At 42.3% G+C, this 15,681-nt stretch overlaps 1 protein-coding gene across 2 annotated transcripts in view; it reads right to left on the bottom strand.

The window, feature by feature from the left end:
• Window positions 1-15,681, bottom strand: part of LOC138969281 (phosphatidylinositol 3,4,5-trisphosphate 3-phosphatase TPTE2-like) — a 113,064-nt gene that overhangs the window by 36,989 nt on the left and 60,394 nt on the right. For both annotated transcript variants that reach the window (XM_070342037.1, XM_070342038.1), the window contains exons 5-6: window positions 7,583-7,749; window positions 5,217-5,281 (exon numbers count right to left, since the gene is read on the bottom strand). In XM_070342037.1, the coding sequence (XP_070198138.1) occupies window positions 5,217-5,281; window positions 7,583-7,749 (232 nt within the window). The remainder of the gene's footprint in view (window positions 1-5,216; window positions 5,282-7,582; window positions 7,750-15,681) is intronic.

Genomic DNA, 15,681 nt, shown 5'->3' on the forward strand with positions numbered 1-15,681 from the left:
GCGGCAGTTTAAACTTCTTAGCCGAACCAGCAGGCAAAGCTGAGGCTAAACACAAAGAAGCACGGTAAGGCTGCGCTGAATCAGGAGCCAGACCATGAGCTGTTAACAGCGGTACAGCGTGAAACGCACCGCCAGGCTGAACAGTAGCCAGTAGCTTAGACAGCTTAAACGCTACCAACTGGAATTCCCGAAAACGGAACTGCTGTTTCTCGTCAGTTTCGCAGATCGGAAATCCCCCAAAGCGGAAGGAGGTTGGGCAAACGAACCTACAGGTGTTGCCACACCCTCCTCGAAATACCGCGAATCAACTTCCGCCGCCAAAGCCAGTGCTAGCGGAAGTTTAACCGGTGCGCGGAAGTTGGCATCTTCGTCATCCTGAACGGAAGCACCAAAATCCGACTCATAATCCCGCACATCCGTGCAACCAGGCAACGCACTTCCGCCCTGACTACAATAGTCAGGCGAAGCGTCACCCGGAAGAGACAACAAAGCGAGGGATGCGATACCCAAGCAGTGTGTCCCTTGGGATTGCTTCCTGCCTTCCGGCCGGAAGCGGGGAATGTTGTGCTGCCATACCGTCTGCCCGTAGTACAGAGAGTGACGGCTGACGCACTTCCCCTGTTCGATCAGAGACCGAACACGTATCTGGGCTTTTCCCGCGCCCTAGCCGTTCAAGCAAACGGAACGGCGTAGGACGGGTACACAAGCTTTCACTCACGGCGCGGCGTACCGGCGTGGCTACTTTCTTCAGTAAACAATCTTCGCTTTGGCCAGAGAACCCGGCTACTAACGAAGAATAAATACCTTTATCGTTAACAGGCCGACCACCAGAAGAGGCCTGAGAACGCAGAAGAGAATGACCGTCACTGCCATCAAAAGACGCATGCACGTCAGCAGACGTAACTGTGGCCGAAGGAGGAACACGCACCCTGCCCAGAGAACGGGAATCGCCAACACCAGGAGGAAAAGACAGAAGTTCTGCCTTGGTCGACGAAAGTTCTGCTGAAAGTGATGAAATCTGAGCGCTCAGTGAGCGCAAAATAGCAGAAACATCTTGCTTATCACTAACAGAGCTAGAACATGAAGCGACTGTAATTGATTCTAAAGGCAATTTTGGCATGGGTAAATCAGACATGTCAATAGTAGCTCATTGAGCGCAAAATAGCAGAAACATCTTGCTTATCACTAACAGAGCTAGAACCTGAAGCGACTGTAATTGATTCTGAAGGCAATTTTGGCATGGATAATTCAGGCGTGTCAATAGTAACATCAAAAGAAGATTTTGACGAGAGGTCTGAGGCGTTAATCACAGCATGACTCGCAGAGGCTTTCGATTTACGGGGAGGCTTTTTGACAGGGGAAGGCTCCGCCACTGGCTTAGAGTTTTTCTTTTTACCACTAACCGACATGGTGGGTGAAAAGTGTAAACAACAGCTAAGCGCTGGCAAAACCTAAGTCAAGTAACGATGAAAAATATCAAAATAGCTCACCCCAAACACACGTAGAGAGCAGAGGAACGTGCGCGAGTACCAAGGTGTGGGTCTGACACAAGTAGTATCAGACAACAACGGCTGAAAAGCCGGAGCGAAAATCAACACGTCCGTATCCACGGATCGCTGGAGAGAGTATGATTCCAAGATGGCGGCAAGATCAGGAAGTCACGCGTGACTTTGTCCTGTTATAGGGTCAGGGTAGCTCTTTTTTTACATTTAGTCACGTTTTGACTAAATGTTTTAACGTAGAGGGGGGGAATCGAGACGAGGGTCGTGGTGTATGTGCGTGTGTGTGTGTGTGTGTGTGTGTGTGTGTGTGTGTGTGTGTGTCTGTGTGTGTGTGTAGAGCGATTCAGACTAAACTACTGGACCGATCTTTATGAAATTTGACATGAGAGTTCCTGGGTATGATATCCCCATACGTTTTTTTCATTTTTTCAATAAATGTCTTTGATGACGTCAAATCCGGCTTTTTGTGAAAGTTGAGGCGGCACTGTCACGCTCTCATTTTTCAACCAAATTGGTTGAAATTTTGGTCACGTAATCTTCGACAAAGGCCGGGGTTTGGTATTGCATTTCAGCTTGGTGGCTTAAAAACAAATGAGTGAGTTTGATCATTAAAAATCTGAAAATTGTAAAAAAAAAACAAATTTTTATAAAACGATCCAAATTTACGTTCATCTTATTCTTTATCATTTTCTGATTCCAAAAACATATAAATATGTTATATTTCGATTAAAAACAAGCTCTGAAAATTAAAAATATAAAAATTATTATCAAAATTAAATTGTCCAAATCAATTTAAAAACACCTTCATCTTATTCCTGGTCGGTTCCTGATTCCAAAAACATATAGATATGATATGTTTGGATTAAAAACACGCTCAGAAAGTTAAAACGAAGAGAGGTACAGAAAAGCGTGCTATCCTTCTCAGCGCAAGTACTACCCCGCTCTTCTTGTCAATTTCACTGTCTTTGCCGTGCGCGGTGGACTGACGATGCTACGAGTATTACGGTCTTGCTGCGTTGCATTGCGTTCAGTTTCATTCTGTGAGTTCGACAGCTACTTGACTAAATGTTGTATTTTCGCCTTACGCGACTTGTTTAGGGTTACCTCCCCTTGTTACCAAGGTGACGATTTCAGCGTCCTAGCACTAAACTGAAGTAAATTGCTATATGTGAGTTGGGATAAGAATGTAATTTAATTAATTTGTAAGCCCCCATTACCTCATTTTAAAGCTAAGTGCAAGCTGAAATGCAATACCAAGCTTCGTCGAAGATTGCTTGACCAAAATTTCAACCAATTTGGTTGAAAAATGAGAGCCGCCTCAACTTTCACAAAAGGCCGGATATGACGTCATCAAAGACAATTATTAAACAAGTCGCGTAAGGCGAAATTACTACATTTAGTCAAGGAGTGGAACTCGGTCAGAATGAAACTGAACGCACTGCATTTTTTCACAATGATCGTAGTCCGCCGCTCGTGCAAAAGGCAGTGAAATTAACGAGCCTGTTTAACGCGGTAGTGGTTGCGCTGTGCTGCATAGCACGCTTTTCTGTACCTCGATCTATATCTCTTTGTTTTTAACTTTCTGAGCGTGTTTTTAATCCAAACATATCGATATATCTTTATGTTTTTGGAATTAGGAACCGACAAGGAATAATATGAAATTGTTTTTAAATTGATTTCGGAAATTCTATTTTAATCATAATTTTTATATTTTTAATTTTCAGAGCTTGTTTTTAATCCGAATATTTATATGTTTTTGGAATCAGAAAATGATGAAGAATAAGATGAACGTAATTTTGGATTGTTTTCAAAGACATTTATCCAAAAAATGAAAAAAACGTCTGGGGATATCATACCCAGGAACTCTCATGTCAAATTTCATAAAGATCGGTCCAGTAGTTTAGTGTGAATCGCTCTACACACACAAACGCACAGACGTAGACAGACAGACAGACAGACAGACAGACAGACACACACACACACACACACACATACAACACGACCCTCGTCTCGATTCCTCCTCTATGTTAAAACCTTTAGTCAAAACTTGACTAAATGTAAAAAATGAAAACAAGAAGGGCAAAGCCCATACGACTCACATGCTTGACCTCGACCTTTAGGGTAACTAAACCTAGCAATGACATCATACACTAAGAACTGCTTTACACATTTTTCCTACCAAAATACATGTGACCTTGGCCCAAGGTCAAGGTCATCCAAGGTCATGCAACACAAAGCTGTTAATTCAAGACATAGGAAGTACAATGGTGCTTATTGGCTCTTTCTACCATGAGATATGGTCACTTTTAGTGGTTCACTACCTTATTTTGGTCACATTTCATAAGGGTCAAAGTGACCTTGACCTTGATCATATGTGACCAAATGTGTCTCATGATGAAAGCATAACATGTGCCCCACATAATTTTTAAGTTTGAAACAGTTATCTTCCATAGTTCAGGGTCAAGGTCACTTCAAAATATGTATACAATCCAACTTTGAAGAGCTCCTGTGACCTTGACCTTGAAGCAAGGTAAACCAAACTGGTATCAAAAGATGGGGCTTACTTTGCCCTATATATCATATATAGGTGAGGTATTGAATCTCAAAAACTTCAGAGAAAATGGGGAAAATGTGAAAAATAGCTGTTTTTTAGGCAACATTTATGGCCCCTGCGACCTTGACCTTGAAGCAAGGTCAAGATGCTATGTATGTTTTTTGGGGCCTTGTCATCATACACCATCTTGCCAAATTTGGTACTGATAGACTGAATAGTGTCCAAGAAATATCCAACGTTAAAGTTTTCCGGACGGACGGACGGACGGACGGACGGGGGGGACGGACGGACGGACGACTCGGGTGAGTACATAGACTCACTTTTGCTTCGCATGTGAGTCAAAAAGTAAAAAAACAAAAACGATTAAATACTATGCACTAATCCTAGAGCCAGTACAATATCCACCTTGAATCTGTTTTTCTTTTTGATTTACCTTATATGGTTCATATTTTACGACAATTTGAAAATCATGAAAAATCACTTGCAACAGTGGGCGCAAATGAGTTGTGTTTCTTTTGCCGGGTACTGTACATGCTTTGTCTCGGTAATCCACACCTCCAAGAACGTGTTCCAAGCCAATCAAAGAGAATACACTATAACCAAGACTTCAACACGAAAAGGAAAACCTACGTACGACAAATCCGTCCCCTGATTGAATTAGACGATTTGGCCATCTCTGCTTGTTCAAGGTCCTCGGTTTACCCAGTAAGTGTGCACTGTGTGCATTTACATGTACATTTTGGTGAACATTGAACAAAGAAAAAAACTGTAACGGGCAATCAGTTCAGTGTTTTTCTATGGACATTTCCTGGCTTTGTGACAATATTTCAATGTGACATTGTGTGACATAGTTGTGGCATTATGACAGGTTTGTTTGCAGAACATGCTGCAATTTTACATGAAAACGGAATGGGAATACTATGGGCGTAATACCATTTTAACAGAATACAAATGCAAGCCTGGGTTAAATAAAATATTCATCACAGACAGTCGCGGCATTCATTATGTGTTAATCTGTGGCAGATATTTGTTTCTCCGTTTTATTTGGGACCTAAATTTCCCCTTCATCCAATTTTCTTCAACAGCTGATCATCATCTGAACATTCTTTTGATTCAATCAAGGAGATTTTGATTCAAAGAATTAATTTAATTATACTTACATCTATTGGGTTTCTGTAGATAGCCATCAATCCTTTGGATGGGAATGACATGGCAATGACCCGCTCTGCATAGAGACACAAACACATACAGTCTTGCTTAAATTAACAAGAAGGGCAAAGCCCATACGACTCACATGCTTTACACATTTTTCCTACCAAAATACATGTGACCTTGACCCAAGGTCAAGGTCATCCAAGGTCATGCAACATAAAGCTGTTAATTCAAGACATAGGAAGTACAATGGTGCTTATTGGCTCTTTCTACCATGAGATATGGTCACTTTTAGTGGTTCACTACCTTATTTTGGTCACATTTGTTTGTTTGTTTGTTTATTTGTTGCTTAACGTCCAGCCGACTACGCAGAGCCATATCAGGACGAGGAAGGGGGGGATGAAGGGGGCCACTTGTCAAGCGATTCCTGTTTACAAATGCACTAACCCATTACTTGTGTCCCAGCAGGCTTTAGTAAAACTAAATTAATACCTACTGGAAGATTACCAGTTTCCAGTATGTTAAAATAGGCTTAACCTATCTACTGCTGGACTTACATCAGAACACTAACAGATTAAACTATACATTAATCGCGAGACAAGCGGCAAGAGAAGAGATTTTTGGAAAAAATACAGGTGAATGAACAAGAAGGCAGAAAAAAGAAAAGAATTCATGAAGAAAAAGAGAGCATGACAGGAATTAAAGAGGAACCAAAAATCTACCTAACAGCAAACTAGAAAGCTCCTGCGGTTCCAAAAACAGGAGGGGCTTTTAATTTCATAACCGCAGTGCCCCACTGCGGGATTGGTCACATTTCATAAGGGTCAAAGTGACCTTGACCTTGATCATATGTGACCAAATGTGTCCCATGATGAAAGCATAACATGTGCCCCACATAATTTTTAAGTTTGAAACAGTTATCCTCCATAGTTCAGGGTCAAGGTCACTTCAAAATATGTATACAATCCAACTTTGAAGAGCTCCTGTGACCTTGACCTTGAAGCAAGGTAAACCAAACTGGTATCAAAAGATGGGGCTTACTTTGCCCTATATATCATATATAGGTGAGGTATTGAATCTCAAAAACTTCAGAGAAAATGGGAAAAATGTGAAAAATAGCTGTTTTTTAGGCAACATTTATGGCCCCTGCGACCTTGACTTTGAAGCAAGGTCAAGATGCTATGTATGTTTTTTGGGGCCTTGTCATCATACACCATCTTGCCAAATTTGGTACTGATAAACTGAATAGTGTCCAAGAAATATCCAACGTTAAAGTTTTCCGGACGGACGGACGACTCGGGTGAGTACATAGACTCACTTTTGCTTCGCATGTGAGTCAATAAATGTGAGAGAAAATTGCAGTTGCCAAAATACTAGGCTGCAAAACTGCTGTTGAGTCCAGGGTCAGCAGTTACCTGACTCAGCGGGGTAAAATGACAGTTTTTATGCTCTACTTTTCTCATGTTTTAACTTGCATCAAATTGTTTAAAATCGACAAGAAATGAAAGAGACTGATATTCCATGTTGATTTTGTGATCATGGTTACTCGTCTTCTTCTTCTTCTTCAGCGTTCCAGAAATTCTGGTGACATGTGAGCTTGTTTGCCCTTTTGGGTTCCCTAAACTATACTCTGACAGCATAGTCAGCTTTACTCCGCTTTCGTTGGGTAGGCATGCTGGGTATTTTCGTGTTTCCATAACCCACCGAACTCCGACATGGATTACAACAAGCAAATGCTACATGACTGTGCCTCTTTCCTCATTTCCCATTGCAGTTGGAGTCCCCCCCCCCCCCCCCCCCCCCCCCTCCTTTGAGACCCCTCCCATCTGCAGTGCAGGCGTTGTATGGACATTACAGGAAGTGACTGAAGCTAACAGTCTGAGCGGATATATCCGTACCTGGTCAGATAGCCATACGAGTGGGTACGGATATATCCGTACCTGGGAGACAATGAGTTAAGACCCTCCCCCTCCTACCTTCATTTTCAGCCAATACAATGCATGCTAATTTATTTAGATCAGAAAGACAGAGCACAAGAGAACTTGAAAATGCCCTTGAATGCAGAGAGAGAGAGAGAAAGAGAGAGAGAGAGAGAGAGAGAGAGAGAGAGAGAGAGAGAGAGAGAGAGAGAGAGAGAGAGAGAGAGAGAGAGAGAGAGAGAGAGAGAGAGAGAGAGAGAGAGAGATTATCGCTTAAACATCAATCAACTGTTACTGCTCCAAAATTTGCTATTTTCAAAATATAAGATTACCAATCACCAGAATAACCCAAGACGCCACCTTAAAGTATTCTCTTTAGGACCTGATGATCCACACCAATATTTTCAAACTTGAGATAAAGAAGACATGAATTTATCAAAAGGGGTAGGATGTACCAGTGACGTAGCACAGGTCAAGGTCAAAGCCATCTTTCTGGTACCGGCGCTTGTTCTGTGAGACCAGCTGTCTTGTAGCCCTGCTGACATGTCTGCGCTGTTGGGATGCAATGTAAAGAATTCGCAATATGCGGATGATGCGGGCTAGTCGACCAAGCGCAACCAATCTGAAACAAGGTAATAATAATAATAATGTTAAAAAACAATAGAATACTGTACTCACCGATACAAGAACGAGACAAGACGGTACGCATTTTTGCTTATGGAAGCTTCATCAGGAAAAACAAGAACACAAAAGACAACAAAAAGCAGACGCAACACGGAACGAACAAGGTTTGAAAGAAAATGGAGGGGAAACACGCAAAAAAGGGAAAAAAACTCTAGGAACGGAAATGAATGAAAGGGGAGAGGTTGGATCAGAGACTGTAGAGTACACAGAGACGCTTCATTCAGCGCTGAAAATTGAAACAGGAAGCCCCGTGGCGCCACCACGCGGAAACATGTAAAAACCTACTTTCCCTTTCCACAGCAGTAGCGATATCGTGCAGCACAACCATGGCCGCACCAAAAAGAAAACACAGCGGGGCATGGTCTTTGGCCATCAATTGCTCAAACTCACATGCCAAAGGCTTCAGGATGTTCAAATTTCCTGAGGAAGAGAGCAAGTGAGGATTGTTTTTTTGGTTTTTTTCTCTCGTTAAATGTCGGAAAATCAGTAAAAAGTGTAGCGTTGAACTGCGTGTATTCTACCAGAACAGAGAAAACACACACTGTACACAAGCTCAAGAATGTGATAGCGCAGTTGTTTAATTAACATCAGGCTTAATTTTGTTTTGAAGGACAACTGAACAATTGATTCTATTCTTCGTCCAAGCGCAAAAGTCGAAAACTTCTCAAACTAGAATACTTGTGACGATGCTGTTCAAAGTGTCATCCAGTCGGTCCGTACCTCGTTAATTCATCTCAATTCATGTGTGTGTGTGTGTGTGTGTGTGTGTGTGTGTGTGTGTGTGTGTGTGTGTGTGTGCGTGTGTGTGTGTGTGTGTGTGTGTGCGTGCGTGCGTGCGTGTGTGTGTGTGTGTAGAGAGAGAGAGAGAGAGAGAGAGAGAGAGAGAGAGAGAGAGAGAGAGAGAGAGAGAGAGAGAGAGAGAGAGAGAGACAATGACAATGACAAATCTTTATTTTTCGAAGGTGACAAGAATAAGCATAGATATAATGCTTTTTTGCATCTGGCCCTCGCCCTAAAGAGGGACTAAACTATTTTACTATAACTATGACTAGGAGAGAAAAAAAAAAGAGAGAGAGAGAGAGAGAGAGAGAGAGAGAGAGAGAGAGAGAGAGAGAGAGAGAGAGAGAGAGAGAGAGAGAGAGAGAGAGAGCTTTCTGAACAAGAAAGAAGCAACCGATAAGAAATAAGACAATCATCGATCGATCAAGATTCTTGAATTAAAGTCAGCTAGGTCACAATAATGTTGTTTAAGTTGCTGTATTTTACAGTTTTCCTTACATGATAATTTCTTAGCACCGTGCAATTGACTACCCATTTCACTGTTTAGAGGTGCTGGGACGACGCCAAGTTGACTAAATGCCTTAGTTACCGATTTGACCGGGAACTATTTCGTTAACGATTTACAGGCATGGGAATTGAAAATTGTAAAAAAGGCGGAAAATTTATAACTGAAGACGCGAAGCGTCAAGTCGACGGCGCGAAGCGCCTAGCCTTACTAGGGGGGTCCGGGGGCATGCCCCCCCGGAAAATTTTTTTCTCCAAAGAACCCAGATGGTGCAATCTGGTGTCATCTGAGCTCCAAGTTTGCCATTAAATTCTGTTTTTAGAATCAGAGTTTTTAGTACAAAAATGTACCAAATTTTGCTTACATGTTTTATATATATGGTTTAAATTTGTAAAAAAATGTATCTGTTGAGAAAAACAGGAAAATGTAACTTGTAACACAATCTGTGCAATCTGGTTTACTTTCAAACATAATAGTTCAATAACTGAGGCGGGCGGTAGCAGTGCGTGAACAAAGTACGGAAAGTTTTCGCGGGCTTTTGCGCAAAGGCCAAAGTAACCGGTGCTTTTTTTGTGTGCCTCCCCCCTTTATTTTTTCGGCGGACACTTTTGCATTTTCGGCGGAACAAAAAAAAAATTCGGCGGAAATCCGCCATTCGGCGGACAATTCCCATGCCTGGATTTATTTCTGACATATTTTCTCAGGCTTAAGTGACCATGTATACAGTATGTATTTGACTAAAACACACAAAAATAACGACGGTTAGTTCGTGAAAAGACACTGACTTGAATCATGTTTGCATAACTACAGCGATGCAGCGGGTATTGCCGCCTAAGTAAATTTGATTTAATTTTAATCTACACCATTTTCTGCGGTGTTTTTATGGTCATTTAAAAAGGATGTTCACAAACAAACATATTTTTTCGTTCAGTTACTTTTTGCAGCACTGTCAGCCGGACAGAACAGACAGTATGTTAATATAAACGTGATATAAACACAGCCGACAGCAGCCGCTATACGCGAACTTCCTTGTGCGGCAGGGAGTGGCTCTTTTCCCGCGCGCTGGCTGGCCGGTCTCACTTTCGCACCGCAGCGCAAAGAAGGATAAAGCGTCTCTGTATACTCTATAGTCTCTGGTTGGATGATGTCATGGGCACAGGCATTCTAGACTAAAAGTGATACACATTCATAAAAGGGGGGAAGGGGGGGGGGGGGGGGGGGGAGGGACAAAAAAGGAGGGGGGGGAAAGGGGGGAGGGAGGGGAAAAAAAGGGGGGGGAAACACACGAACGCACGCACACACACACACACCCAAACACATAAACACACACACACACATTCACAGTCACACACAAACACACACAATAATAATAATGATAATTATGCGGATATCTACAAGGCGCCATGCATATGACTATGTATGAGTGTGTTTGTCACTGACTGTGTATGTGTGTGTGTGTGCATGTGTGTCGATCACTTTTTACTGGTCATATAGGAAACCTATAGATTTCTTAATGTATTAAATATATGAAATCTATAGGTTTCCTACAAGAAAGTTTCTTATTGGTCTTCTATTTGACCATCTACACAATGTTAATTTTGAACAGGTTTAGCAAAAGTTCTCATAATACATCTGAGAAGAAATGGAAAGAAAAAAGATAGAGGAACTCACATTCAGTGCTGAGAAGTACCGCAAAACAGAATTCAAAATTTCAATAATTAATTTTCATTTAATTAATATACTTACCCAACTCACATATAGACATTTACTTCAGTTTAAGTGCTGGGACGCTGAACTACGCTTTACCCTAGTAAGGGGTAAGTAACCCTAAAAAAAAGACGGCCTTGACCGGCAAAGATCAGGGTCAGGTCGAGGCTAACCTCCCTACATTCAGATAGGACGTTCTATTGATGTCAGCGGCGTCATTTCGGGTGTTATTAAGGGTGCGGCCCTTAAGGAAATTGGGGCTCGCACTCCCATGCCCAAATGGGACCTCTTCTTGATTCTCGAATTTCTGCGTTCGGCAGATTTCGAGCCTTTGCAAGATGCTAGTTTTTCCAACTTGACACGCAAAGCGCTGTTTCTCTTGCTGTTAGCGTCTGCTCGCAGAGGCAGTGAGATACATGCCCTCTCCGTAAGTCCGGAGGACATCTCTCATGAGCCCGATGGCTCAGTTTCCTTGAGTTTTCGCCCAGATTTTATGGCGAAGAATCAGGCTCCGGATCAAGCATCCCCGCTGGTTCGTATTAAACCGTTAACCAACATCTTGGCTCCCGGAGATCCAGACTCGGTTAATTATCCTGTCCGAGCCCTTGGCATTTACCTTGCCCGTTCACAGTCGCTTAGATAAAAATCTCAAAAGCTCTTATTTATCTCCCTTAATACGGTGAGACAAAAAGACATTGCTAAGACGACTATGGCTTGGTGGGTGTCTGCTCTCATTCGACAAGCTTACGAGTGGAGCCGTTTGGACAAGAGGGGGACGCAACCTGTTTTTCCCCTTGGCTCGGCCCGAGCCCACGAAACCAGGGCTTGGGCCTCTTCTTTGGCCGTGTTACGGTCGAGGAGGCTGGAGGAGGTGTTGCGCACAGCATACTGGCGCTCTGATGATGTCTTCATAAATTATTATCTCAGAGACATCGCAGCTGTCCGGCAGGACGGTTCTAGAGCCCTCACTGCCTTAGCTGCAGGGGACCAGGAAAAAGGATTTGAGAGCGAGTTAGATTTTCTTTCCCACCGCCTTGTTAAAGCTATCTACTTTATGTGATTCGGAGTAAGAATATGTAATTTAATCGAAAATGTTATGAGTAAATTTTCATTTGATTAATATACTTACCCGAATCACATAGTTTATGCCAGTCCCGCCGACCCCGCTTATGGTTTTTTAGTTTTCTTAAAAACCGTATGATATTTACCACGTGTTGAGTAGCGGTAGTGACGTAGTACACACCAATGGGAGGTAAGTCCCCTGGGTTGTGCTCATTACCATGGCTACGTTTACACTTTTTGTGGTGGGGTTGCTTCCCTAAAATTATTCAAGACGGGTAGCCTTTTCAGACCTTAGCATCTCAGACTGCGTCAATGCTTTATGTGATTCTGAGTAAGAATATGTAATTTAATTGTGTGTATTCAACAGTAACGTTGCACAATTGCAGATCTGTGCGCCAGGAATGTGGACAAGAAAGCCGCAGTTTGAGCAAAGATCCAACGTTAACCTGTTTTATTCGAAAGCTATTTTATTCAACAAGAAGAGCAAACGCTCGATCGAGTCACTTTCGCAGTTCTGAATATTATATGAGGCATCAGATGGACAGGAAGAAATTGCTATTCACAACACAATGAGTCACGTTCACATAAAATTTGAGCCCGGTCACTTTTATAGTTTCCGAGAAAAGCCCAACGTTAAGTTGTGTGTTGCCGAACAGAAAAGGCTAGTTATCTCCCTTGTTTTTCTGATAACGTTCGTAAAAGGCTACAGATGTAAATACTTTGATGTAAAGAATAATCCTACAAAGTTTCAATCACATCCGATGAACTTTGTCAAAGATATAAAATGTCTAATTTTTCCTTTGACGCTGACCTGTGACCTTGAAAAAGGTCAAAGGTCAACGAAACCATCGTTAAAGTGTAGAGGTCATTGGAGGTCACGACTAAACAAAATATGAGCCCGATCGCTTTGATAGTTTCCGAGAAAAGTCCAACGTTAAGGTGGTGTCTACGGACGGCCGGCCGGACGGCCGGCCGGCCGGACGGCCGGCCGGCCGGACAGACTAACACTGACCGATTACATAGAGTCACTTTTTCTCAAGTGACTCAAAAAACAGCGACTCCGTGTGTATAACCCTCATCGCTGCTACAGGGATACTTTCCCGTGTAACATGCCCCTAATGGCTTTGCCGTGAGGGCGTAAAACTTTCATTTTCTCCCCAGGGATACTTGTTCAAGATTTGAAGGTTCACACATATCATGTAGGGTATGATAGAGTTACTTGCGCATGCAAAACGGACACGAATCTTTTTTTAAGATTAGAAGTTGGTGAAATAATTATTTTGTCTTGAAAGAGGACTTTTTGTGAAAGGATTTTTTTAACACAGTTTAGGTTAAAAAAATCCTTTCACAAAGTCTTCTTTCAAGACAAAATAATTATTTCACCAACTTCTAATCTTAAAAAAAGATTCGTAACCTTGAAACTGTGACCGGTCCCCGTGGCGCAGTGGTTAGCGCATCGGACTGCGGGCCGGGAGATCGTGGTTCGAATCCCATAAGGGGTGCGGTTTTTTTTTCGAGCTTTGATCGGCTCTTACCCAGAGTGGAAGTGCTAAAGTTCCAATGGGAAGGCTGGGATCACACAGCCGAGTGTCATTCACTTCATGAATGCGATTGAAAAAATCTTATCTCGATTCTAATGGTCCTTTCTTTTTGATGTTATTTAGCCTGAAGTTTGTTGCAACTATTGGTCCGCTGGCATTTGTTATTATATTGGTTGTGGAATTGTTATTTAATTTGTCTGTGTTCCCTTATTATGTTGTCAGCTTGATGAATACAGGCCATGAAAAATATTTTACCCTTCACCATTAGCAACATTATGACAACATAATAAGGGAACACATTGAAAATTCTCATTGACCAGGTTGTGTCCGGGATCTACCTGAATATGCCCAACAAATTTGAAGCAGATCCATCGAGAACGTTGGCCGTGCATCGCGAACACACACACACACACAGACAGACACAAGTCGTATATATATATAGATAGATAGAGAACAGCTGCAACAATTTTTATTTCCGTATGTATCATTAAAAACACGATATCCACATCTTGCCTGTTCTTAGTGTCATGCTATCACACGCGGTATAAATAGATACATCGTGTTTTGGTCGCACAACACAAAAGTTATGGGTCGCACTACACGAAGAAGGGTAGTTGGTCTCGAAATATAACTTAAACAGCTTCTCAAAATGCATTATGTTACTAAAGTTAGTGTCTAACATGTACCTCATATATTCGTCTTTTTGTTGAATTAAAGTGATCCCTGTAATATAAGTCACAGTGCCCGTATTCAAAGACTTCTTGAAATATTTTGCTTTCAGAAACCCAAACCTGGCATTCATAGCTGTTTTTATTGATATTACATTCATCTAAACACACACTTCTTGTAATAGAGACATGGACTAGCTTATGCTTAGTGCATCTTGTGATTTTGGTTGCGCTGTGTTTAAAAATGACGCATACAGATCAATTCAAAGTTATGTAGTTGGAAAACACAATGTTACGACACGCACAACTTGCATGTTACAGATAGCACTTAGTTTTGGGTTTCAAATGTTACGGATCGCACAACTATAGGTTCAAACTTAACTACCAAATATTATTGTTTTTTGTGTAGTTTTGTTCAATTTAATAACTGTAAACTTACGTATTAAGACTAAATACTGTATCACACTATTAATGAGTGCTTGTTAGCTTCCATGAGCATTATGTCTAAAAAAAACATAACAAAACTCATGCTTTGGCCAACACAGGACATTTTGGTATGTATTTCTGTGTCGTGATCAAGCATCAGGAGCCGTCATCGCATGTATTTGGCCGGACAGTATCTAATATATATATAAGAATGGACGTAAGTGTGTCTGTCTGTCTGGCTGTGGTCGCCATTTCTTAGAGATGGCAAGATGCAGGCACAAGATAGTGTGCATGCACACTGCACATGCCTTGGAGCCGCAGATGTGCACCTGGGTTTCTTGATTCATTGTTTCCTTCATCCCGTTAACTACCTTGTAAGCGCCCACCCCATTTATGCACTAATTTCGATTGACAGTAGGGTTTGGGTGACTTGGTATCTGAAGTCAGGTCGTTTTAGGTGGTTACCTTTATTTGAGCGGCTCTCACGTGACCCCTGTATGGTATCCCACGAACGCTATTCATGCCAATAAATCATGATAAAGAAGGATTCTTTGTGCACACACTCAGGCTACAGTTGTGGATGGAAGTTCCCCCAAAAGTGGGAACATACTAAGTAAAATACGGAAGGTGACGACCAATTCTTCGATTATTGATCCGTCGCCACCCAGGGCAGATGTTGGGGTGGAATTTCTAGAGACTAGGGCGTAATATTCGCGCAATTAGACCACGTCAAGATTTGTTTGACATCAAAGGTTCGTGACGTCATCCCCTCTCTGGGACTTTTTCCTCGCGCGCGTGGCGTGTGTAGTTTGCACGTTTATGTGTACAAGAAGTTAGTGTGTGTGTGTGTTTGTGTGTGTGTGTGCGTGCGTGTGTGTGTGTGTATACACGTGTTTGGGTACGTGTGTGTGTGCGAGTATGTGTGTGTGTGCATGGATTATGTGTGTGTGTGTGAGTGAGTGTGTGTGTGTGTGTGTGTTATGTGTGTATGTGTGACATGGTTTGCGCGTGCGCCTGTGTGTGTGTGTGTGTGTGTGTGTGTGTGTGTGTGTGTGTGTGTGTGCGTGTGTCTGTGTGTGTGTGTGTGTAAGAGAGAGAGAGAGAGAGAGGGAGGGAGAGGGAGGGAGAGGGAGAGGGAGAGAGAGAGAAGAATGAGAGAGAGAGAGAGAGAGAGAGAGAGA

Source organism: Littorina saxatilis, linkage group LG6 (assembly GCF_037325665.1).
Source record: "Littorina saxatilis isolate snail1 linkage group LG6, US_GU_Lsax_2.0, whole genome shotgun sequence".
Taxonomy (NCBI): domain Eukaryota; kingdom Metazoa; phylum Mollusca; class Gastropoda; order Littorinimorpha; family Littorinidae; genus Littorina; species Littorina saxatilis.